We start from the raw sequence: 22,999 nt of genomic DNA, 5'->3' as shown, positions 1-22,999 counted from the left end.
GTGGACTTGGGCACTTACTTAGAAGCTTCAATTAGGTGAGTGAGGTGCGAAGGCCAGATCTGTCGACAATCGGGGCTGTTCTCAGCTTTATCAAGGCCAACCCTCCAAGAGGGGCCCTTTGCTCTGACCCACTCTTTCATTTTCATTATTGGTCTTTGCTGTAGGCCACATGTGCTCGCTGGAGAGAGACAGAGACAAAGTGAGTAATCACCTCCCGGGGGATGGCTACAACACCATCCGTTCTCCATTCTCTTCTTGGGGTTTTGGGCACACACTTCCAAGCCTCCAGGTCAGGACTCAAGCCGCAGTGGACCGTGTGGGAGTTCAGAACCTTAGCCACTGTGCCGCCTGCTGGCCCCTCCTCCTGCTTTCAATGACTGCGTTTGATGTGGAGTGTATGCTGAATTGCGGTACTTTCTGGACAGCTGGGCACTAACCCTGACTGGGTCCAGAGAGTAGCTGGCCCCTCCATATTTAACAGAAAGGGGAACCCAGTCCCTCCTGGGCTCCAGATTACCCACCTGTCAGGCTAGCAGGCATTTTGTCTGATTTTTATCTTTTCCAGTTTGATCAACTTCAATGTGAACTCTTCTGAAAAATCAGAGCATGACTTCTGCCCCGTGTGCTGCAGATCAACCTTCTGCACACGACGTGCATTTATTCAAGCTTTTATTGGTCCTTAGACCGAGACCTTCAGCTCCTCGGGTAGGAGTCAGTCTCACTGTTCAGGCATAATCATTGCTACAGTTTTGACATAGACCCTTCCAATTATAATACATGCTTACTTCATTTGGAGGTGTTAATTGCAAAGATACATTGATTAAAGTTATAGATTTTATGCTACTCTATCAAGAAGTGTTTTGTTTTGTTCTGTTTTCCCTTTAAGCGGGAGATGACTGAGGAGGAAGCTTGGCCATCTGTGTATGGTGTGTGTGTGTGTGTGTATTCTACAGACAGTGAAAATAGAAGTGTGCAAATACACACACAGACACATATGCACACATATACGCGCACACATGCACATGAGAATATATATATTTTAGAGATGGAGTCTTGCACGGTGCCCCTCGGCTGTGGCCTGCAGAACAGCCTGCACAAGTGTGCTCTGTCGGGCAGGTGGCCCTCCATCGCCCAGACCTGCCCGATCTGGCTTCCTCTGGGCTCGGCCTCCCACGTCCCTGAAATTACAGGAGCCTTCTACCACGCCAGCCTGCCAATGTTTCTTTCTTTTTATTTATTTATTTTTAAAGAGATTTTTGCCATAGGGCATGTGCACTTGCCAGAGAGAGAGAGAGACAGAGAGAGACAGAGAGAGAGAGAAGGAAAGTGAGAAATCACCCCCTCCCCCCCGTGGGGGATGGCCATGCCACAATCCCTTCTCCTCTGTTCTCCTCCTGGGATTTTGGGCACGTGTGTACACATGCCCAATGTGAGTTTCAAGCCTCCTGGTCTGGGGCTCGAACCATGGTCAGTCATGTGGGAGTCTAGAGACGTAACCTCTGTGCCACCTGCTGGTCTGGCGATGTTTCTTAAAACATTTTATAGACCCAGACACCAGGAGCTGGGTGCACAGCTTGTAATCTGGGGGCTTCAACAGCAGAAGGAGGACTGCATCTCCCTCCACCCTGCCTCACGGGGCTCTGAGGAGCAGATTATGTCAGGCTGGCTGCCTCTCAGCTCTCTAAGAACAGCTAACGTGGGGCCAGCAGGTGGCATGGTGGCTAAGGCGCTGGGCTCCCACATGGCTGACCGGTGTTCAAGCCCTGGACCCGGCAGCTTGAAGATCACGCTGGGCAGGTGTGTATCTGTGCCCAAATCCTGAGGAACAGAGAAGGAACTGAGGCGTGGCCACCCCCCCAGGGGTGATTTCTCACTTTTCCCCTGTCTCTCCCTGTCTCTGGTGAGCTCATACGCTCTATGACAAAATAAACAAACAAGCAAAAAACAAAACAAAACAAAACAAAAACCAAGACAAAGGATATCTAACTTTCATCTCAAGTGCCTTTTAAAGTGGCAAAAGTGCCTGTTTTCAACTCACCCCTGTTTTGATGAAACTAGCAAAACTCAGTTGAAAACGATATTTTGAGAGATTTATTTATCTGTTTATTTACTGGAGAAGACAGTTCACTTGCCCGGATAGTCTAGCATTTAACATGACCAGCCGGTTCCCGGCGAGCTCTGCACTGACCACGGCCGCTCTGGCCTCCTGCAGAATTACCCGAACGGAGACATGACCGAGGGGTTCAGAAAGGCGGCACGAGGCAGCCCTGGAATTGTGGGAGGAGAGTTCTGTTCTCCTTAGAGAAATCTTGCTGTCCAGAGAAGGAGAGGCTTGGAAAGGAAAGGGGTCAGAGCTATCCACTGGGGAGCAGTAGCACGTGTGGGTGCTGATGAGGATATCGTGTGGGTGAGGAAGCGTCGAGGCATGGGAGAGACGGTGACGGTGGGCGGGTGGGCTAGTGCGAAGCCTCGGGAGGAGGGGCAGGGCAGAGCCCGGCCCCCAGTGGCCAGGCCACCTTCAGGGCAGAGGAGGGTGTCAGCTAGGCGGGCCCGGTGAACACCCCCGGCTGTCGCAGGCTCTCTTAGTGTGGGAACGGATGAAACAGACAACGAAAGCCGCAGCTCTCGGCTGGGGGGGAGAACACTGGCCACCCATCCCACCTCTGGGCCTTCCTGGGCAGTTGCAGACCACGTACAAGGGGACAGAGAGGCCACTGGGAGGACACAGGGCCAGGCTTTGCAGGGAGCGCTGTGAATAGTCACCTGGGTCTGCCATCGACGTGGGGGTCTCCCAGGACACACGGTACGTGACCTGACGTGGCGCTGGCAAGTTAAGGACGACGTCCAGGCTGAGCGTCCACCCGCCCACGTGGCTTTTCTTTTTCCTCTCCAGCTCAGCGTCTCCCCTCTTCGGGAAGGGGGGTGTGTATTTGACTTGACAGTCAATCTCAGTGGCTGACGCCATTGGTTCCACTGAGAGCGAGAGCGAATACACTGTTGATCTCCACCGCTGGGATTACTATTTAATTGTTTTTCAGTTTTCACATGGAGGAAAAAGGTGCCTTTTGTTTTTCCCTTTGGTGCGTGGTGAGGGTTCAGGCAACCTTCCAGCTCCCTTCTCTTTTCCAGCTCAAGTGCTCCTCCATTCTCTCCTCTCCTGTCCTCCTGCGTCCCTCCCTTCCCCCAGCGGCGCCATGGCCCTTCCAGCAGCCTGGGCAGTCTCTTTTCTGTCCCATTCTCCCAGGCCATTCACATCGTTCTCGGGAGAACATGAAGGAACATCCCTGGGGGCCCTGTTTGGTGACCCTGGGAGGAACCAACCTCCACCGGCACTTCTGGGCTGCAGGCCATCTGCACAGGTGGCAGCCCAGCCGAGCACGTGGGCAGGAGCTGGCCCTCCTCTGCACCCGCAGCCCAGCCGAGCACACGGGCAGGAGCTGGCCTTCCTCTGCGCCCGCTCCTCCAGGTGTTGATGAGCTGGTCGGTGGCAGCTCCAGGACGCTCCCGACTCAGCAGCCCCTGCAGAGAGAAGACCCACTCTGATGTGTCCCCCAACCCCCGGGGGTGCTCGGATTGGCTCACATGGATACTGTGGGGCACCTCAGGCTGGCATCGTGATGGGGAGACCAGGCCTATGGGGACCAAGACCTGGCGGTGTTCGCTTCCCAGAGCACCCGGAGTCCGGTGCTGGAGGACACACTCCATGACCCAGTCAGCCCCGGGCAGGCTCAACCTGGCTGCCCTGCTCCGTGGCTGGCTGAGGTCACATGGGGCCTGGGTTAGCTCCTGGCATCCCCAGAAAGCCAGGTGAGGGGTGGCTGCCTATAGTCGCAGACCTTGGAGGCTGAGGCCCGAGAGTCAAGGCAAAGCAGGCCCCTGTCTACGGGCGCACTGCGGGGAGGATGCCCCGGGCAGGGGTCCATCTGGGATCTCATATGGCAACGCCCAGTGAGAGAGACGGCTTCGTGAACTTCATGTCATGTCTTTCATGACAGCGAGCAAGACAGGTACCCTCGTGGGGTCCCGCCATGTGCCACACACCCCAGCAGCCAGGGGCATGGCACACGGGGCACACAGCTGTGCTCAGGTCGACCGGGGACCAAGCTAGGGCTCCTGGGGGCCCGTATCGTGCAGTGCCACATAGTGCCACAAGGTGCCACCACAGCTGACCAGGTGACTGCATTGAAACATCGCCCGTACACTGTGGGTCGCGCCCTTTCAAAGCGCACGGTGCGGCGGTGTGGGGCGCACCCACGGAGCAGAGCAACCCGTGTGCCAAGTGTAGCCCATCTCCACCAGCTCAGAGAGGAGAGTCCTTGTACCTCCCCTGGTCACTGCCGGGGAGGCAGAGGCTGGAGGGGAGGGAGTGTCCTTCCGTGACCGGCGACAGGGAGACCCGCGGCAACGCCATGATGTCCCGAAGCTCCACCCGCCCAGTGCTCACACAGTCAGGATAGAGCGGGGGCCAGCCACTGGCACTTCCCTCCACCAGAGCCCCTGGGTCCTGAGGGGTCACCCTGACCCTTCGACTCCCCACACTCGAGCAGGCCTCCCCGATCGGCACTGGCTGGGGTCTCCTCGGAGGCCTCCTTCATTTCAACTGGCGTCCGTCTTGCCGGCCCCGCGCTGGCCTGCTGCATCCCCTTCCCAAAGCCCTGGAACCAAAATTCAGACGGCCCTGGCCGACCTTTTCTGTGCAGAGAATCAGAAACGGGTGGCCCTCCATGACCGGCTTCCCCCCACGACCAAGCACACACTACCCGCGCCTCCCGTTGCCAGTGGACACAGCCAGTGGTGTTTCCTCGTGTCGCCCATTACGGAGACCTCTCTGCACACTCAGGTGTGGGCCCTGTGGAGAGGTTCTGGTTCCACAGGGAGAATTCCCAGTCTGGACGTGCAGGCACCAATCCGAAGCCGAGAACTGCGAAGCCAGCCAGTGGTTTCTGCACGGGGCGTCTACGCGGACCTGGCTGTGCTTCTTCCTCTAGCACCTGCCGTCACTGCTGTCCACCTGGAAGTGGCCGGGGCCAGAGTGGCTCTGAGGGCCCGACCGTCCCTCAGTCTGCCCAGCATTTTACACACCGAGGACAGCAGGCAGAACGCGAGCTCGGGTGAGGCGGGGTCCACAGCTCAGGACTCGGTCTTCCAGCAGAAGCTAGGCACCCACGTGTCACTAAAGGGCTCGGGAGAGAACTTGAGGTGCCGAGGCCAGGCTTGGCTTCCAGGTTGCATAGCGACTTTCCGGCCGGAGCAGAGAACCTTGTAGTACCCCAGTGTGAAGCCAAGGGGACCCACGCTCTCCACGGCACAGACATGCAGCTTGGAGGCTGCCAGCCCACGAATGCCTTCCCTGCCTCCCTGCCTCTGCCGAGCAGTTCCTGCTGGTCTCAGAGGTGTCCAGGTCCCCCGAGACCATCCACACAGCAGCCTGGGAGTGCGATTTGTGGCCCGGCCCTAAAACGCAGGAGGGTGGACATGGCCCGGTCCTAGCAGACCACAGCCAGCCTGGATTGCCACAGGCCACGGCATCTCACGGACATCCATGAGAACCTTAGGGTGACACGGCTCTCTGGGGCATGTCAGGTCACGGCGTCCTCGACTGCCACGTGACCCAGCACCCTCCTGGCCACCACGTGACCCAGCACCCTCCTGCTACCAAGCGGCTACCAACTTGCCAACATGCAAACACAGTCACCCTGGTTTCATAACTCATGTTTTACTCTAACAAAGAACGGAATGTAGACTCTGATAGGGTTCAAACCCTGGCAGGTGTGAGCTGCTGCATTTGTGACCCGGGGCAGGGTCTGTGCCGTCTCTGTCTCAGCTTCTCCATCTGCAGGTGACGATAAGCATGATACCTGCTTTATGGGTGTGGGTAACGACGAAGGCTAAAAGCTACCGGAGGCGAAGGGCTGGCCCACACTAGCTCAGAGCGGTGTTCGCTGGAGGAGGTGTTCGGGAGGACCGACGGCAGCACCGTTCAGCCACATTTGGGGAAATTCTACCCCTCGTCACCGCCAGTCCCCTCTGAGAGCTCTGGGTTTTTGCCCTGGTCTGTATTTATGCTTGAATAACCATTGTACCAGCCCGGAGGTAAGGTGTCGGCGCCCATGGCCGCCGGCTCTGCCGGGCTCCCGCCCCGCCTCGCCGTCCTGCCTTGCCTGTGGTCAGAGGGTTACGGCCCATTCTTCAAACTGCTCGTTCGTCTGTGGGGTCACAGCGACAGTCTGGAGGGTCCTGCCCCCTGCCTGGCCCCTGCCCGTTGCACCTCCCAGCTAGCTCCTTCATTGTGGAAATGCTACACTCGATTTCCCGCGTGAGTACTGTGATAAAAACTAGCGGTCACCGACTGCGCTTGCGGAGATCGGTAGCTCAGCCTCGGCAGGCCAGGTACTGCTCCAGAGTGCCCGCCGTCCAGCGGACTCACCGGGCGGCCCGGCAGCTTCCACGTCCGGGCGAGAGCTGGCCGCCTGGCTCTCAGCCGTGATGCCGGGTTCCGCGCTCCGGGCTCGGGGGACAGGAAGACTCGTAGGCGCGTTGGTGTCTCTTTCCAACCCAGCTCTTCCTTTAATAACTGACCTCTCTTACGTGACGACAGCATCGGCCCTGCCACTTCTTTCTGTCCCCTGGCAACCACAGGTGCACGTCGAGTGCTGCTTTGTCTGCGGTCAGCGGTGGAGGCTGGGAGAGCAGTGGGGTTTTCTTGATTTCTGATGATTGCTCTTAAAATAATATTTAAAAACTTTAGTCTGTAGATTTCTTTAGCGTAGTTTTCTCCTAGTCTCCCTTTGAATTTGCTAGCTCAGCTGTATGGGCTGAGACGTGATGACTAAGAAACACGGGGCGAAGGTTTGCAAAGCTTCAGAGAGCATGACTAGAGGGCGTAAGTCCGTGAGGTCGGAGCTAGGATCGTAATCATTCCCATGTGCTTCAGCTCTCATCACGCCAATCGCAAATGGCCTAGTACTTCTGAACGTCCCAATAGGCGTGGATTTTCTGGGTGGAGCAGACGCCCCCGGTCACTCGTCCTCGCTCCTGGCTGGCCTCACCATGGACCCTCCGGGCACCACGCGCCGTGTTCGACCTTCTCCCACCAGCGTCCCCGAAACCGGTGTCTCTGACTGAGGGGCGTATGTCAGCGTGCTCAGTGCTGTCTGTACGGGCAGGGTTGAGGCTCACACACAGAACCGACCTGGAGGTGGGCACGCCCGCGGTGTACAGAGCCACGCGCAGGACACCTGGGGGAGCCCTTTCACACTTCGATTGCGAGGTGAGGCCAAATCTAAGTTCTAATTCCACTTATTTTATGGAATAATCTGCCCTTTCTCTTTCCAGAACAGCTGCCAATTATTCAGCTGTTTTGCCTTTCGAATCCATGCAGCAGAGTTAGCTCTCCGCCCCTGTGATTTCATGGCTTATTTGAACGCGGTTTGTCAGGAAAGGAGCCAGGTAGGAGGCCCCGGCCAGGGGAGGGCTGAGCTCTGCATTCGTATCCGCACTGCGCGGAACCATCGGGGACGCTGCGATCATTTTTATTCAAGAGTAAAGGGGCACTGGAAAACACGATTGTTTCAAGGTAATCATTAAGTTTATTTTAAAAAGGAAAGGAGAGTTCTGTTGGTGTTCCGAGAGGAAAGACACCCGCTTGCCGTGTCTTTGGCTAACTCGTGCGGTCCTCAAGGAGAATGTGAGCCCGGGCTCCTTTGGTAGGGCTTACCGCAGTGAGACAGAAGTGAATAAAATGATTTTCGGGAGGTGAAATTCTGAATAATAAAGTAAAGATTCAGGTGGCGATATTGGTCCCCCAAGTACTGGTATTTAAACTTCGAAAATCAATCAAGGAAGAAGATTAAGTGGTGCTTCCTTGGTGCTAAAAATGTAAAGCTGAGACCAAATTGTTCTATTTTCACAGATTTAAGATACAAAGGATGATATTTAAAGACACTAAAATGGCTATCAAATTCTCTCCGATTGGTAAAGAATCTCCTATGAAGCGCACTTAGAATAAATCCCTGAGCACATTCAATACTCGGTGAGTACTCGCGCCATAACCGAGCGGCGATCAGAGGGTGGTGCGCGCCGCTCCGCACCCGGGGAAGGCAGAGGAGGAGCGGAGTCCGCGGCCTCGGGCTTCAGCCGTCCTGGCGCCAGTCCAGAAACCACTCCCGGATGGCGGCTCTGTTCCGTGCCAGCCACGCGATGTTGTTCCTCACCGTCTCCAGCACCTGCTGCCTGGGTGTTTCTCCTGCGCCAGCCTCTGGGTATTTTGCGAAAAAGCTCTCCATCTGGAAGAGAGAGGAACGGCAGGAAGTCGTCCACGCCGCAGGGCTCCGAGGACGGCTGGGGTCCGGCGCCCGCGTCACCGCCTGGCCCGAGCTCTGCCTGTCTGTGCCCCTGCGGGCTCCCTGGGAAATGGGGCGGGGGGCAGGACGACTCTCCCCGCCTTTTCGGTACATTTCAGTCACTATTGAGCAGTCATAAGGAAATCTGACTAACTGGACCCTAAAACTCAAGCACGATATTGTTATTTTAAAAACCAGAATATGTGGTTTCTTAATATCCAGAAGACTCTTAATGTTCCAGCATGTAACTCAGATGGGCCCCCTACCTGCCCAACGCTAAGGGATGCCTCCCACCCCACCATGCCCTGGAAATCGAGATCCCCGAAAACTTTGGGGCTAGTTCTGAAATTCCAACACTATGAATTCTGACGGGAATAAAATCTTGGCCATCTGAGTCTCAGGAAGAGAGAAACTGGTGCTTCGGTGACCTGCAAGGCAACTTCCAGGCCCCAGGGCCTCCCCTCTCTCAGCTTTTAAACTTTGTTTCTTGATCATTCAAATCTTTTTCAGTTTAGAAAATGATAGGTGTTTATTTTATCAGATAGAATTATTTATCACTTCACTATATAAGGGAGCTTCAAAAAGTTCATGGGAAATGTATATTATGAAAATACACATGAATTTCAAAATTTTTTTGCACCCAAATAAGTGCAAAAAAAATTTTTTTTTTGGAGAGGTTTTTGCTACAGGGCGCATGCACTCGCCAGACAGACAGAGACAGACAGAGAGACAGAAAGCGAGAAATCATCCCCCGGGGGGAATGACCACGTCGCAATCTCTTCTCCTCCATTCTCCTCTCAGGATCTTGGGCACACACGCACACGTGCCTGGTGTGAGTTTAAGCCACCGGGTCTGGGACTCAAACCACGGTCAACTACATGGGAATCCAGTGACATAGCCATCACACCAACTGCTGGTCCCTTTAATTCCATTTTCCACCAACATTTTGCAGTTCCCCTGTACTGATCAGCTAAGTGTTAGGTCATTGTGCAAAAAGTGTGTCATGACTTTCCTGGCAACCTTAGGTGCTAAGCCTTAAATGTGAGCATACAATTAGAACACAAGCAAAAGCACAAAGAATGATTTCCTCCTCGTTGTCTTCTATGATGTGAGCGGAGAAGTGCCACGTCCATCTGGAATGAAGACCTGCCCCCTGCCCCCTGACGACTGTGGGGAAACCGCCTTCCCACCTGCCAGAGCTGCAGCTCGGTGTTGAAGGGCTCTGTGATGGTGACGATGCGGCCGAGGTTCCGGTCGTTGAGCGTGTACCTGAGGACGCACAGCGAGAGCGCGTGAGTGCCCGGAGCCTCGCCGTTCCTCTGCATGCCGGCGGCTCATTTCCACTTGGTGCATTTTAAAAAGTAATTTTCAAAGTAAGGAAACACTTGTAGGGCCGGCTCCTGGGAGCCAGATCCCAAACGGCCGACCGAGGTTGGAACCTCAGCCCTGGCAGCTGGAAAACACGGTGGGTGTGTGCGGCGTGGCCACCGTCCTGAAGGGTGAAGGAAGGAGGCAGGTTGCCGTGTGACACGTGTGTGCGGGGGCACTTCTCGTCACTCTCTGTCTCTCTCTAGCGGGGACATCCACCATCCGGCAATTTAAAGAAAAAGGATCAAAGAAAACCTGCGTAACCTGAAATCATCCCACAGTGTAACTTCCGTACTTTCCGTGGACAGACTCAACCCGACAGGCCGGCCAAGCGGGAGTATGCCCGCACGCTCGTGCAGGGGTGAGCGCGTGCTGCCCCCCACACACTGCGTCCCCCAAGGACTCGCAAGCGGGAAGCTGGGCCCTGGTGAGATGATGGTGAGGGTGGCACTCGGCAGGGGTGTTGGCACGAGGGTGCCGCCCGGTGTGTGAGCTGTACCGTCTCGGGAGGGAGGGTGCCCGCACTAGCGAGGCCGAGGGCCGGGCGAGGCCCCGCCAGAGCGGGCTCTGTTAAGAGGAGGCGTGCCCCAGCTCTTTCTGCAGCCCGCTGGCCTTCTGGCCTCGGCCGGCGTGCGGGGACACTCGCCCACACCCCTGGCCGTTCCAGCCACCAGGCACGCACCTAGTAGTGCTTTATAAATGACCCGCTGTCACGCGTTTCTGCTTCGCGACACAGAATGGACTGAAACGTGTTGCAAAAGGAAACAGATAAAATGATGTCATGGCACATGACCTTCAGGGTGCGGGGTCCGGGGCCCACTGCTCTCACAGATGCCACTGAGTTTAAGTCCATCCTTGGGGTCATTGGTCACCATCCAATCTGACCCTCTGGTACCGCCATCCCTGGACCCGTGCACCTCCGGGCTCCAATCCCCAACCGCTCAGACCCTTCTGCCAAGCCCCAAGGGGCTGTCCCTTCACAGGGACCTTAGAGAATGTTGGTCTCACACCCTTTGCAGCCCAGCTCAGGAAATGGGGCCCATGTGCTGAGACTCTCTGGGTCACGAACTCCCCACGCCCCTCTGCTTTCTTTAAAGTAAAACAAGGCACTTCACTTTCCGACGGAAGACCCCTTAGTGCCCTTTTGTTGCTTCTAGAAGGAGAGCCCAGATCGTCACATGCTGCAGCTTGGGTGCTCATCTGCCCTTCTTCCTGACAGCCATTCTAGCCCTCGCCCTCGCTCCCCCTGGGCTCCTGGCCTCCCTCAGCTCAGCCCTCACTCCCTTAGGGAAGCGGTCCTTGCCCTTCACACTCTCCACCTCCAGAGGGCGCCCTGAGCCTCGCTATGGCACTGGTCACAGGGTTACTGCATGCTCAGCCTCTTCCTGCAGGCGTCTGTCACTAGTCCCAGCTCAGGGAGGAAGACTCCGGACCCTCGGGCCAGGCACGATGCACGCAGTAGGTACTCTGCGGAACCTGCCAGGTGAAATCTGTCATTAAGACAGTTACCAGTTTCATCCATTCCATTAGCGTGCACGTGTAGAAGTATGCAAAAAACTGTTGGAAAGGGTTGGAAAACAGGCAATTGTTAGTAACATTTTCTGGATGGAAATTCTCCAACGTTTACCAGAAATCTTAAAAATAAACACATCCTGGGAACAGCAGATGGGGTAATGGCTACGTCGCTGGACTGCCACGTAGTCGACTGTGGTTCAAGTCCTGGACCTGACAGCTTGCTCTCTCACTTTCCCTCTCTCTCTTTGGTCAAATTTAAAATAACAATAATAATAAATAAAATGAAATGAAATTAAAAAAAAAAAAGATAGGGGGCTTTGATTTGAACCTAAGTCTAGAAATTCCCATTTAGTTTTTGTCAACTATTCATTGAAAACTAAGTAAGTTTCTGCCTCATGCTAGGTGCTAGCACAACTGGCAGAATGATATTAACTTGTTTTAACAAAGGTAAACATCATGCCACTCAGAGTCTCCCCAGATCCCAGCCGTCTGCAGAAGATCTAGAAACAGTAACACCCAGGAGGGGCTGTGCCTCAAATTACCCCGCACTGCTGTTCTGGAAGGAAGTATTAATACCCTGACCCGTTACTTCCAACAAGATGCCATTTCAGACACTGTCTAGACCCCAGAGGAAGGGATCGAAGAGAAAAGGATCCACAGGCCCGGACGGGGACAGGCCACCCACAGGCCCGACGGGGACAGGCAGGCCGAGCACGGCCCTCCCACCTGCCGACGAGGTAGTCCCAGTTGAGCTGCACCCAGTGCCAGGCCATGGTCTTGCCGTAGCTGTTGTACGAGATGTAGCGGATGACGGTGAACACGTCCTGAGTCTTGATGAGGGTGGGGTCCTTGAGCAGGTCCAGGTACCTACGAGAGGTCAGACGGAGGGACGCTCAGACAGACTGCTCCTTGTCCACCCTGCTGATCCTCGCACAGCACAGATTCCGTCCCAATGTGATGCAATTAATTAGATTGACAAGTCATGCAAGAATTTAAAACTGTAGATGTATTTACCTGTTTGTAAAGAACAACTTATGATTTTAAGACTAGTAAATTAAATTTTAGGAACATTTAAAAGAAATACATTATTTCGAAAATACTAAATACAGAGATTTTAAATATTAATCTTTTAGGATAGTACTTATTGAGTAGAAGCTCTGCACTTACTAATCTGTTACCTCACTGAATCAAAAAAAAAAAAAAAAGGAGCCAGTAAATCAAGAGATATTGTTTTCTGTAAGATAAGAGTTAAGGGCTGGCCCTGTGGTCTAGTGGTTAGGGAGCTGGATCCCACATGCCTAATTACGTGGCTGGAACCCCACCCCTGGTGTCTTGAACTCCTCCATGCACCTGTGCCCGGACCGTACCGGGGTGCAGAAATGAAGGTGAGACTGCGACATGGCCACTCGCCATCGCAGGGCGCCTCCCCCCTTTTCTCCCTCTGTGTCTGCTCAGCGCACGCCCTCTGGCAACCCCTCCCCAAATAATAATAATGATGGCTTGTTCTTGCCTAGCTGCAGAGAAAGGCCCTTCCAGTGTAACCTCTGTGGTTAGATCAGCTGGCACGAGCGCAGCCCAGCAGGAGCCGAGGCTGGCCGCTCCTGGGCAGGTTGCACGGAGCCCGGCCATGGCCGCACAGAGAGGGTTCCGGCCCAAGCCCTCATGAGTGCGTGCTGCTATTCCAGAGGTGGTTTCAGGTCAGCACACTCACCCTGAGGAGCACACCTCAACAGAGATGTCTACTGGGGACCGGCGGTCAGCATAATGGACACAGCACTGCACTCCCACGTGGCCCACTGCAGTTTGAGTCCCGGACCCAGCAGCTTAAAACTCTCGCCCAACATCCCGGGAGGAGAAGGGATGCGGTGTGGCCATTCCCCTGGGGGTGATTTCTCGCTCTCTGTCTCTGTCTCTTGGGTGAGCACACACCTCTTGGAAAGACGGAACAGCGGCCTGCCGCCCGTAGGTGGGACGCATCCCTGCTCTCCAGGCCCAGCTGCCCGCTGGCTCCCTGCTCACTGGCTCATCGCCATCTTAGAGAGAGGGCGACTGTGAGGACACGGGGCCACGCTCGACTCGGCTGTGACAGCTTTAGTCAGCCTTCGTCAAGGGAAAGCAATTCCGAAATTACTTAGGTTATTGATTGATTGATTGATTTTAGCAAATGCCAGAGTGTGCACTCACCGGAGACAGAGACAGGGAGGAAGGAGAGAGCACGCTCCCCAGTGAGGCGTGGTCAGGCTGCGCTCAGATGCGGGTGCTGAGGGGGTGGGAAGGCGGGCACACGCACACCCAGCATGTGTCACCGGGGCTGGGATTCAAACCGGTCGGCCATGTGGGAACAGACTGCCCTGGCCACCAGGCTACAGGATTGGCCCATTTATATTCTTATTCAAATATCAAGAGTCAAGCTGTGTGAGACCGGGGAGACCCGAGCTCTAAGGAAAGCCCCAGCCACGTGAGAAATGGCAAAGTCTACCCCCGCAGGCCGAGACGGGCCGTGGCGTGTCTGCCTTTGCGCTGAGCCAAACTGGTCGGGAGGGCAGTGTGGCGAGGGCACCCAGCCTAGAGCAGTGTTCTCGGCTCCTCGTGCCGGTGAGTCCTGCACAGGACCTAGATGCTTTTCCAGCCCAGTGGCAGCGCAGCACTCCGGGAAGACAAATGTCACACCGCACAAGTCCTTTATGAGAGAAGCAAGTGCCCGGGGCCACCGCTGTCACCGCTGGGCCAGACAGAGCTCCCGCAGGTAGACGTGGGCAGGACTCGGTGGACTCTGACCCAGGACCCAAACGGACAAATGTCACAAAGCCATGCCCACGAGGGCCGGGTTCTCTTCCCCGGTCACTGCGGAGGGACCTGCATCTTCTTGCCAGAGGAACGTGACAGAGCCTTCACTCCAAGAGACGCTTTCCGCGGAGGTTCCGGCGTAGCCCTGACTTTACCACCAGTCTGGCAGGCGAGAGCGGGCAACGTGGGCAGCTCCCACGTCACTGGCTTGTCACCCCGTGGCCTGAGGACTCCTAGAAACAGCCAGGTAGGAATAAAAACGCAACGCTTTCTTTGTACTTGCAGTTCTGTGGGTGGACCTCCTCTGTCATGTTCCAGATAAGAAAGGAATTCCGGGGAGACGCGCTGCAGCCTGGCCTGGCTCCAGCCCCGCTTCGGCTCTGGTCATTCGGCTCAGGAAGGCGTAGACGGTTGCAGGAAGGCGCTCAGATGCGGGTGCTGTCTCTTTGGTGACCTTGGTAAGGCCACGAACGCTATTCTGCGGTAGGTGGTGCAGGAGGCAGCAGCTGTATTCACGCTGTGGGAGCCGCCTCGACGCGCTCTAGACCACTGACCTTCCGGACACAGCGCCGCCGTGGGCCCCCGGACTGAGCGATTCATCTTTCACCTGGAGTCTGACTACGGCATCAGAAGTGCTTGCTAATCTCTCGTCCGACAATCGGCACAACACCGTGGAAGTGCTGGGCCGGCACGGTGGCCAGAGCTACGTCCAGTGACCGAGCTCTCAAAGGGCACCTCCTGGCCGAGAGCAGAGGCGACACATGGCCCTAAGGTGAGCCAGGCACCTGTCAGGGGTGCTAAAGCTGACTGTCCCTGGCACGCCACCACGCCACCCCGCGGCCTTCTCCCGTGGGGCCACCGCACGCCGTGCCTCTCGTCCCTGCAGCCTACACGCCTGTACATGGGCAGGAGGCCAGAGCTGGGTGAACGAACGAGGAAAGCAGCTCGGACCCACGACGAGACACGGAGTGAGGCTGAAGCCACGTGGCTGGGCACAGGCGCAGCGGAGGATGGAGGAGAAGGGACTGCGACATGGCCATCCGCCCTGCGGGGTGATTTCTCACTTTCTGTCTCTCTGTCTCTCTGTCTCTCTCTGCCCCTATAGCACAAACCTCTCTAAAAAAAAAAAAACATTCCGATATGGGAAAGACAGGCCCAGCTGACCTGGCCAGGAGCGTGACGCTCCTCACCGACGCCAGCCCGTACAGCAGCTTCTCCTTCTCCTGGGCCAGCGCCGTCTCCTGGTACCGCTGGAGCGTGTAGTTCCAGGCCCGCTCATCACCCGCGCTCTGCATCCCGTAGCGGTACACCAGTAGCCTGAGGTTCACGGGCAGGCTGCGGGGAGAGGCCGGTCTCAGTGACCGCGTGACCAGCTCTCAGGTCAGAGGCGGCTAAAAGTGACAGCCAGGTGACACTGACCTCCTGGTCCCGTTGAGCCACTCCTGGAATAACTGGGAGGCGCTGTTCAGGGCATCCGGGTCCCCCATCTTGCACGCCAGCCCCAGCACGGAGGCTCGGAGCAACCTGAAACACAGCCGGGCCCGCAGAGCCGCCATCAGCATGCTGCCCACGTCTTCAACACACAAATGTTAAGTGAATATTGGTTTAAAAAAGGTGAAAAATAACTTTGTGAGGTGGTCTCCAGTATCTTCCCATCCCAGAGAGTCTGCAATGCTCTTCACTTGACCTCGGAAGTACTCCTGAAATAAAAGCATCGTACACCGTGAGTGATAACAATTCGCTCTTGTCATAGTCGACAGCCCGATGGGATCTGTTTTTCCTGTTAGCTCAGAGAACGTCAGGCCTGCCCTTAGAGAGTCTTTTTACTGCGTTGTACTTTGCTTCAACCCTGATGTTTCTGTAATGTTTTATAAACGCTGGCTAAGCCGCTTTTAGCACCCGTCTCTTGCTTAGTGGGTTTAAGAAGCACAGCCGCCTACACGCCCTCACTAAGGGCAGTGTTCGAGTGTGGCCGGATAGTGAAACCACGGAATCTGTGCCTTCCACGGGCGGCATGTCCCTTGAGTCTCACTGTTACTGTGCACACAATCAGACAAGTGCCGACATTCTGTGTACAAAGGAAATTAAGACCTGCAAATATTAAATCATTTGCCCACGGCCTTTCACTTCATAGGTGGACAGGTAAAGGTTTGGGTTCAGAATTTGTTTAAAATTGCCAGGGCCCTGGGTCCAGCCGACGGCATGGTGGTTAAAGGCAGCTGAATCCCCCATGCCCAGACCCAGCGGCTCAGAAAACATGCCAGGGGCATGTGCCTAGAACCCCAACAGCAGAGAGAGACGGTGGAGAAGGGATTGCAGCATGGCCATCCCTGTGGGGTGCTTCCTTCCCCTCTCTGTGATTTTCTCAGTCAGCGAGCAAACACCACCTCTGGCAAAATTCATAAAACAATGACAAGGGTTCTGCTGAAATGTTAGAGAAATATAAAACCAAGTAAAACATCTCGAATAACTCTCGCGTGGGAGCAGCAGGTGGCATAGTGATTGAAGTGCTGAACTCCCACATGACTGACTGCGGTTCAAATCCCAGACCTGGCAGCGCTAAAACCACAACAGGTAAATAGATCAATAAATGTTTTAAAAAGAATGACTATCTCATAATAAAACCATCATGTGAAAATAACTGCAAGCAGAGTATAGACATGTAATGTATTTTGGTACGAATAAATTCATTTTAACATAGAACATTCCATTAAAAATAGGGGGGCCGGCAGGTGGTGTGGTGGTTAAAAGGTGCTGGGCTCCCACCAGATGGAGTATCTTCGAATCCCAGACCTGGGTGCTTCCTTCTTCCCCTTTCTCCCTCTGTGTCTCTGGTGAACTCACATGCCCTGTAGCAAATTAAGATAATGACACTACTAATAAAATAAAGAATTCTTTAAAATAACAGACTCTACTTAGTATTACCATTTAAACTGTGGCAGAGTTTAAATAAAGTGTATTGAACTTCTCGTAATCCTCCTGTACCCCTGTGAGTGGGGCACGGAACCTCACCCTGAAAAAGCGCCTCTTTGCCCTGAGTAGCCTAGACGCTGCACTTCCCTGCAGTTTCACGATGCGGGTGGTGGCTTGGTGTCCCGGGCCCCCCTCTCAGAAGCACCCTGGCCCACAGCGGAGCGCCGGCCCGTACCTCGACCACCGGGTACAGCTCTGGGTCGTCCTCGAACATGCTAACGATGTAGGTGACAGCTGAGATGGCTCTCTGCCAGGGCAGGAAGTCCTCCTCTTTGCTGAGGTACCTGGTCAGGTTCAGCGCGGCCTTGTAGTTCAGAAGCTGAGCTCTGAGGAGAGGAAGCACGGCTGGGAGTGGAAACCCTGCTTCTCGGTTCAGCCCCGGAAGGTCTCGCAGCGACCGAGTGAGGAAGCCGGGTAGGGACCCGAACCACTGCCAGGGACGGGTAGGTGCCGCTACTCCTGCGGCCAAAGGGCAGCAGGCCAGAGACGCTTTGGGAACACGACTGGGGCCGAGGTCGGATGGGACAGGAGCCAGAGCCAGGCAGCGAGCAGTTAATACTGGCAGGTGGGGACTTTAAATTCTGGGGCCACAAGCTGGTGGGGACACAGCCCTCCCCCTGGTCACTGCGAGTTACAGAAAGGACACACATCTGTCTGTGAAGGGGAAATAGAGGAACCTCGCCAAGCGGGATGTCCGAGCTGAACCCACATGTTCCTTCATAGCACCTCCTGCTAACGCAGTTCCTGGAAATCTCAGTAATCTTCCCAGATAAACACGGATTCGGGCCAGTGGGCAGCGTGGTGGTTAGGGCACTGCACGCCCATGTGGCTGACCACGGTGGTTTTTTTTTTTAATTTCAAAAATAAAAATGGATTTTTCTCTTTTACAAAATTTTAAGACACTATTGACATTCCAAAGTTTCAACAATCCAGTTTCTTCTCCTTTCAAAGGAATCTTTTATTTTTAGTTCATTTGTTTGTGTTTTCTTCTTCTTCTATTTTGCTATATGGCATGCACGCTCTCCAGAGAGAGACAGAGAGAGAGAGAGATAAGAGGGTCAGGAGCCGGCCTAGGTGCCCTCAGGAACCCTAGCATGACGGTGACACAGCTCATCAGCCCGACACAGCCTACTTGGCAGCCCAAGGCCACATGGGACGCCGCATCTGGTCTCTGCCCTGCCCCGAAACATCAGGCGAGGAGGCAGTGTGCCTGCCATCCCAGCCACTTCCAGAGGCTGAGCCAGAGCACCGCGCCAGCGAGGCCCGGTCTAGAACGTTGTCAGTAAGAAGCTGTGAGGACCAGCCCCAGAGCACCCTGGGTAAGCACCATGCGTCAGGACCAGAGCCCACGCCGCCGACTGCCCGTTCAGTTCCAGCCCCAGGGGCCTGAAAAACACCTGGGCACGAGTGTACCTTCCTAGGGGAGGAGAGCTGGAGCAAGGGACTCTGTCTCCCATGCACAAGTGCACATGCCCTTGGACAACAGCAGCATGTTAAAGCAGAGGAATATAGGGCCTAGGAGAGCCATCTAGCCGCACCACGGGGCCTGCCAGAGGCCCCCGAGGAGTGCAGTCTCGTTCAGCTCTGCAGCCAGGGAGGTAGAACCACGGTGTCCCCAGCTCCTGTGACGTGGCATCCCTCCCAGATGCTGTTGTCACGGCGGCTGACCACAGGAAGATGTGCCACACGGCGGCTGCACCCCAGTGAGTTACCCTGCGAGTGCGGTCCCTCCCCTGCAGGGAATTCCCACCTGGCACCTGAGTGCTCATCAGCTCCAGGGCACCACAGCTCCCTCGCCTCATCCCAGCGACCTGAGCAAGGCTCAACAGTTAGGCCACAAAGCCTCACGCCAGGTTTGGCTTCAGCCTGAATTACTGCAACGCGTGGTTGGGGACTCTTATTCAGGCACACACCACTGGCCACAGGGTGGGAGGGTCTGTGCACACAGTGGGGCTGGCGTCCGTGCTTTGTCCCCGAGGCTCACTCGGCCTTTCACAAAGAACGTTAAGAGAAGCAGTAATGGGGCTGGCAGGTGGAGTGGTGGTTAAGGCACTGGACTCCCACATGGCCGACTATGGTTCGAGTCCTGGACCCGGCATGTTTCTCTCTCTCTCTCTCTCTTTCTCTCTCTCTCTCAGTCCCTCTCTGGTCAAATAAAAATAAATAAAGCTAAAAGAAGAAGAAGAAGACTATTTTAAAAATAATAAGAGAGAAGCAGTAGTGTTGTAAATAGTGGATCCGGACACTTTAAGTTAAGGCGATTCACCCGGGGATGGTTCCGTGCCAACCCCATGCTGTTGGTGGCCAAGCTCTTCCCAAACTCACCTCGCCAAAGCAAAAGCGTCGTCAATAAGACTGGCACGGTCTGCGGAAGAGAAGTCCTAGAAGAGGAGGGCAACGAGTTCAGACACGGCGTGAGTGGGGCGGGTGGCAGGACAAGGCCCCAGCGCTGTTCTTAGTGCAGGAGGACGGCTCCAGCAGCTCACCTTGTGGTTGGAGAGCAGACGTGCAGCTATGGAGTCCCACGTCTCTGGCTCGTAGTTGACACGGTAGAACCCAATGTGATCCGGGTTTATTTTGAGAAGACCATTCCCGCTAGTGCTGGAGGACGGCAAAGCGAGCCCTGTGAGGGAACAAGCGCTGATGAGAGACCCCAGGCACTGTGAGTGCAGCTCAACCCGGGGCAGAGGGAGTGAGGACGCCAGGCAAACCCGAGGCCTGAGCCCGGCTCGGCCCTGGGGCTCGCCCCGGCCGGCGCCGCAGTGGGTGAGCTGGAGAGAAGGCCGCGGTGGGGATGCGCGTCCCGGGACTCGTGCCCTCCGCGCCTCACGGACAGAGCTCGCCACGCGGGCAAGATGACTCGAGGCCGACCGGTCGGTCCTTCGTGAAAGAAGACGGTGCCTGCAGACAGAGAAGTCCACACTGCAGGAAAGCTCCCGGATTCCGAATCACACCGGAGCGATTACGCAGAGGGTATTCACAGGGCAGCCTGGGGGGACACCCAGGTAAGCACTGGCCACAGCGTGCATGTGTCACGTCAGCATGCAGGTTGGCGGAAATGGCCACAGCTGAGCAGAACAGTGACCTGAGCCCAGTACGGCTGGGACCCACAAGGACAGCCTGCGAGCCGACCCTGCCGCGGCCTCCTGACTGCAGTCCACGCCGAACGGCTCTTCCTGGCCCTCGCATCTCCACGGGGGCCTGCTACTTTTCACTTAGACTTTTCATACGATGTCTTCTCATCAGTGGATTTCCAAAATTAACGGTCTTTCTAAAGTAGCATCCGATATTTACACAGGGCTCTGGTATAGAGATCACAGAGGCCAGAATGGGAGGGACGGATTTGGGGACATGCACACCGAAGGGCCTGTCTGACTGTGGCTCACGCACTGTGACCTGCACGGACAGTGACGACTCGAGCGATGACAAGGACAAGAGCGCTCAGGACCCGCGGGACTCTGAGGAGGTTTTGGTCATTACGGTGTGGAGGTGATGGAGTAAAATCAAAGGCCAGGGCTTCACCGGAAAGGACCCATCTTCTGAGAGGAGGGAACGCAGGGACAATTTGGGGTTTGGTTTTTCATTTGCCAGAGGACGTGTCCACTCCGGAGAATCGGAGCGCTGGACAGAGGACACTCCGTGGGAGAGCTCTCACCACAATCTCCGCATCCTCGTGCTTCTGAGCACTCGTGCACACATGACGTTTCTTTTTTTCTTTTTCTTTAGACTTTTTCTAAAAGGGTGTGCACTTGCCAGAGAGACAGAGACAGAAAGTGAGAAAGCATCCCCCAGAGGGATGGCCACGCTGCAATCCCTTCTCCATCTCCTCCCAGGATTTTGGACATGCACAGCATACGTTTTAAGCCACTGGGTCCAGGACTTGAACTGTGGTTGACTGTGTGGGAGTCCAGTGACGTAACCATTATGCCATCTGCTGGTCCTGCCCAGTGTGTTTCTCAAGCTGCTGGGTTCGGGACTTGAACCAGCTGGTTAGCCGTGTAGGTTCTGTCTTTGCCCCACACCACGGGCTGGCCTGAGAGTGAAGGTTTCCGGCAAGCTCAGGCCGGTTCTGTAGGAAGGTGACGTCAATAGCAGTGTGGGGTATTCTGGGGGAGAATGCAGAGGCTAGGCGTTTCGTCCAGATTGGCCGTGGTAATACACCCGGGCTGGTGGAAGCGGCAGAGGAGGCGTGTCACGGGCGTCACGGGGAGCAGAGACCGAGCTGTGTCCACCTCCATGCCGGATGCCCACGCGGGGAGTGGGAAGGCCTTCATGTGTGAAAAATGGGCTTGCTAACAGAGAAGAGGAAGAGAGGGAGGAGAGAGGGTCTGAGCTCGGGAAGCGGTTGCGAGGCCTGGAAGCGCTTGGAGACACACAGGTTTTCTCACTAGAAGAGCCAGCTCTCCAAGACGACACGCAGGCAGCTTTCAGACTGTCAGCCTCCCCTCAGCACAGCCCTCCTCCCCACCGTCACTCGGCCGTGGACAAGCTGGTGACAGGGCTGATCCCGGGGGAGTGTCTCGCCCCACAGGGCCACATGCTGCAGGAGTGTGGGCTTCGAGTTTGACAGACCGAGGCTGGAATTAGCTTCATGACTTCCTCGCCGTGTGACCTTGGCCCGATCATGTGACCTATCCGTGTCCTTCTCCATGGGGCATGGGGAATACAGCCCCCCCAGGGCTGCTCTGAGGATTAAAGGAGTTAACACAGGTAGTGTGTCGGCCCCTAGCTACGCAGTACCGTATGTCAGCAGGTGGTCACCACCTCCCAGAGGAGGGTCCGCCAGCACCATGGACGGCGGAGCACGCAGGACAGCGCGGGGCAGCCTGCCCACACCCTGCTGACCCTCACGCCGTCCCTGGGTCAGCTGTCAGCCCTCAGGCTGAGACCCAGGACATCCCCACTGAGGGCAGTCCACCCACGGGCTACTTCCCGAGCCATCGCCACTGCCAGGCTGCTTGCACCACGGAGGGCGGAGCCCAGCTGGACACGCGTTCCAGGCACGTGGGGCAGGGGCGCCCGACTGCCCTGTTAGAACCCACCTCCCCACTCAAGCGCTGTTACTTGTTCTTCATGGAACACTTGGGAAGTTTTAAAAATAAAGAACATAAAAATGACCATGGCAGCAAAGCTGTGTTAGTCTCTGCGTGTGTGTGGGTGTGCACACGTGTCCTCCGCGGGCACGGATGGGGAAACTCATCGTGGTGTTATTCCCGTTAGGCCTGCAGAGCCTGACTCACCTGAAATGGGTTGGGTCGTGCCTTACAGTTTCATCTGCAGACTTGAGAAGGTGAGCCTACCGAGCACGCGACACTGAGTGTACGCACTGTCTTACTCTGTGTCTGGCCGGTGCGTGCATAAATACATTGAACGAGCTGTCTCTGGCTAAGAGGCTTGCCTAGGAAATTCTTTTTTAATCTTTTACTATTTGTCTAGATGGTAGAGAAGACTGATCATGAATTACTTTTTCAAAATTTCACCCAAAGGCTATTTAATTCCAACCCTAGATCAGTAACAGCATGAACGGCAGTTCTCTGGCGATGCTGTCTCCTACACGGAACCGCAGCGGGCCCGCGGCCCCGAGGAGGAACCTCTCCACGGCACGTACGCACGGTGCCGCACGAACCGTCCAAGCTGGCTACTGTAACCGCGCCCACGGCAGAGCTCACGCCGCATTCAAGTTCGTGCATCACTTCAGTGTAGGATGGCCGGAGTCGCGAGACCCGTGCTTTTCAGTAACGACACAAACGTTATTGGAGAACTAAGCAATTCGAGTAGGGTGCGTTTTGGAGGTTGGGGCCCAAGAACGCAATCTCAGTCTCTGGGAGGGAGGCTTGCAGGAGCCCTGGGAGGTGGACCGGCTAGTCATTTGTGGCAAAATTGTCAACAACCCCTGGGCGCAGCTGTGGCCGGAGGGCCGGCCTGAGAAGCTCCCATGCATACCAGGCCAAGAGCCAGACTCGAGAGCTGCAGTCGCCCCAGAGGGCGCCCGCCGTGCTGGCTTCCCCGCTGGG

General features: G+C 55.7%; 1 protein-coding gene across 2 annotated transcripts in view; it reads right to left on the bottom strand.

Moving 5' to 3' along the window:
- Positions 1 to 7,555: 7,555 nt before the first annotated feature.
- The window catches only part of ENPEP (glutamyl aminopeptidase), a 50,274-nt gene continuing 34,830 nt past the window's right edge, over positions 7,556 to 22,999 (bottom strand). Inside the window, exons 12-20 of one of the 2 annotated variants that reach the window (XM_006162248.2) lie at positions 19,472 to 19,608; positions 19,311 to 19,366; positions 17,161 to 17,311; positions 15,639 to 15,712; positions 15,432 to 15,536; positions 15,177 to 15,347; positions 11,952 to 12,092; positions 9,533 to 9,611; positions 7,557 to 8,285 (exon numbers count right to left, since the gene is read on the bottom strand). In XM_006162248.2, the coding sequence (XP_006162310.1) occupies positions 8,133 to 8,285; positions 9,533 to 9,611; positions 11,952 to 12,092; positions 15,177 to 15,347; positions 15,432 to 15,536; positions 15,639 to 15,712; positions 17,161 to 17,311; positions 19,311 to 19,366; positions 19,472 to 19,608 (1,067 nt within the window). In that variant the 3' untranslated portion in view covers positions 7,557 to 8,132. Of the gene's footprint in view, positions 8,286 to 9,532; positions 9,612 to 11,951; positions 12,093 to 15,176; positions 15,348 to 15,431; positions 15,537 to 15,638; positions 15,713 to 17,160; positions 17,312 to 19,310; positions 19,367 to 19,471; positions 19,609 to 22,999 lie in introns of both variants that reach the window. The other variant, XM_006162249.2, reaches the window with a different exon arrangement.

The sequence above is a fragment of the Tupaia chinensis genome, unplaced genomic scaffold (genome assembly GCF_000334495.1).
Source record: "Tupaia chinensis unplaced genomic scaffold, TupChi_1.0 Scaffold139767_1, whole genome shotgun sequence".
Classification (NCBI taxonomy): domain Eukaryota; kingdom Metazoa; phylum Chordata; class Mammalia; order Scandentia; family Tupaiidae; genus Tupaia; species Tupaia belangeri.
Note: the sequence above shows the minus strand (reverse complement) of the source record. Positions and strands in the feature narration are given on the sequence as shown.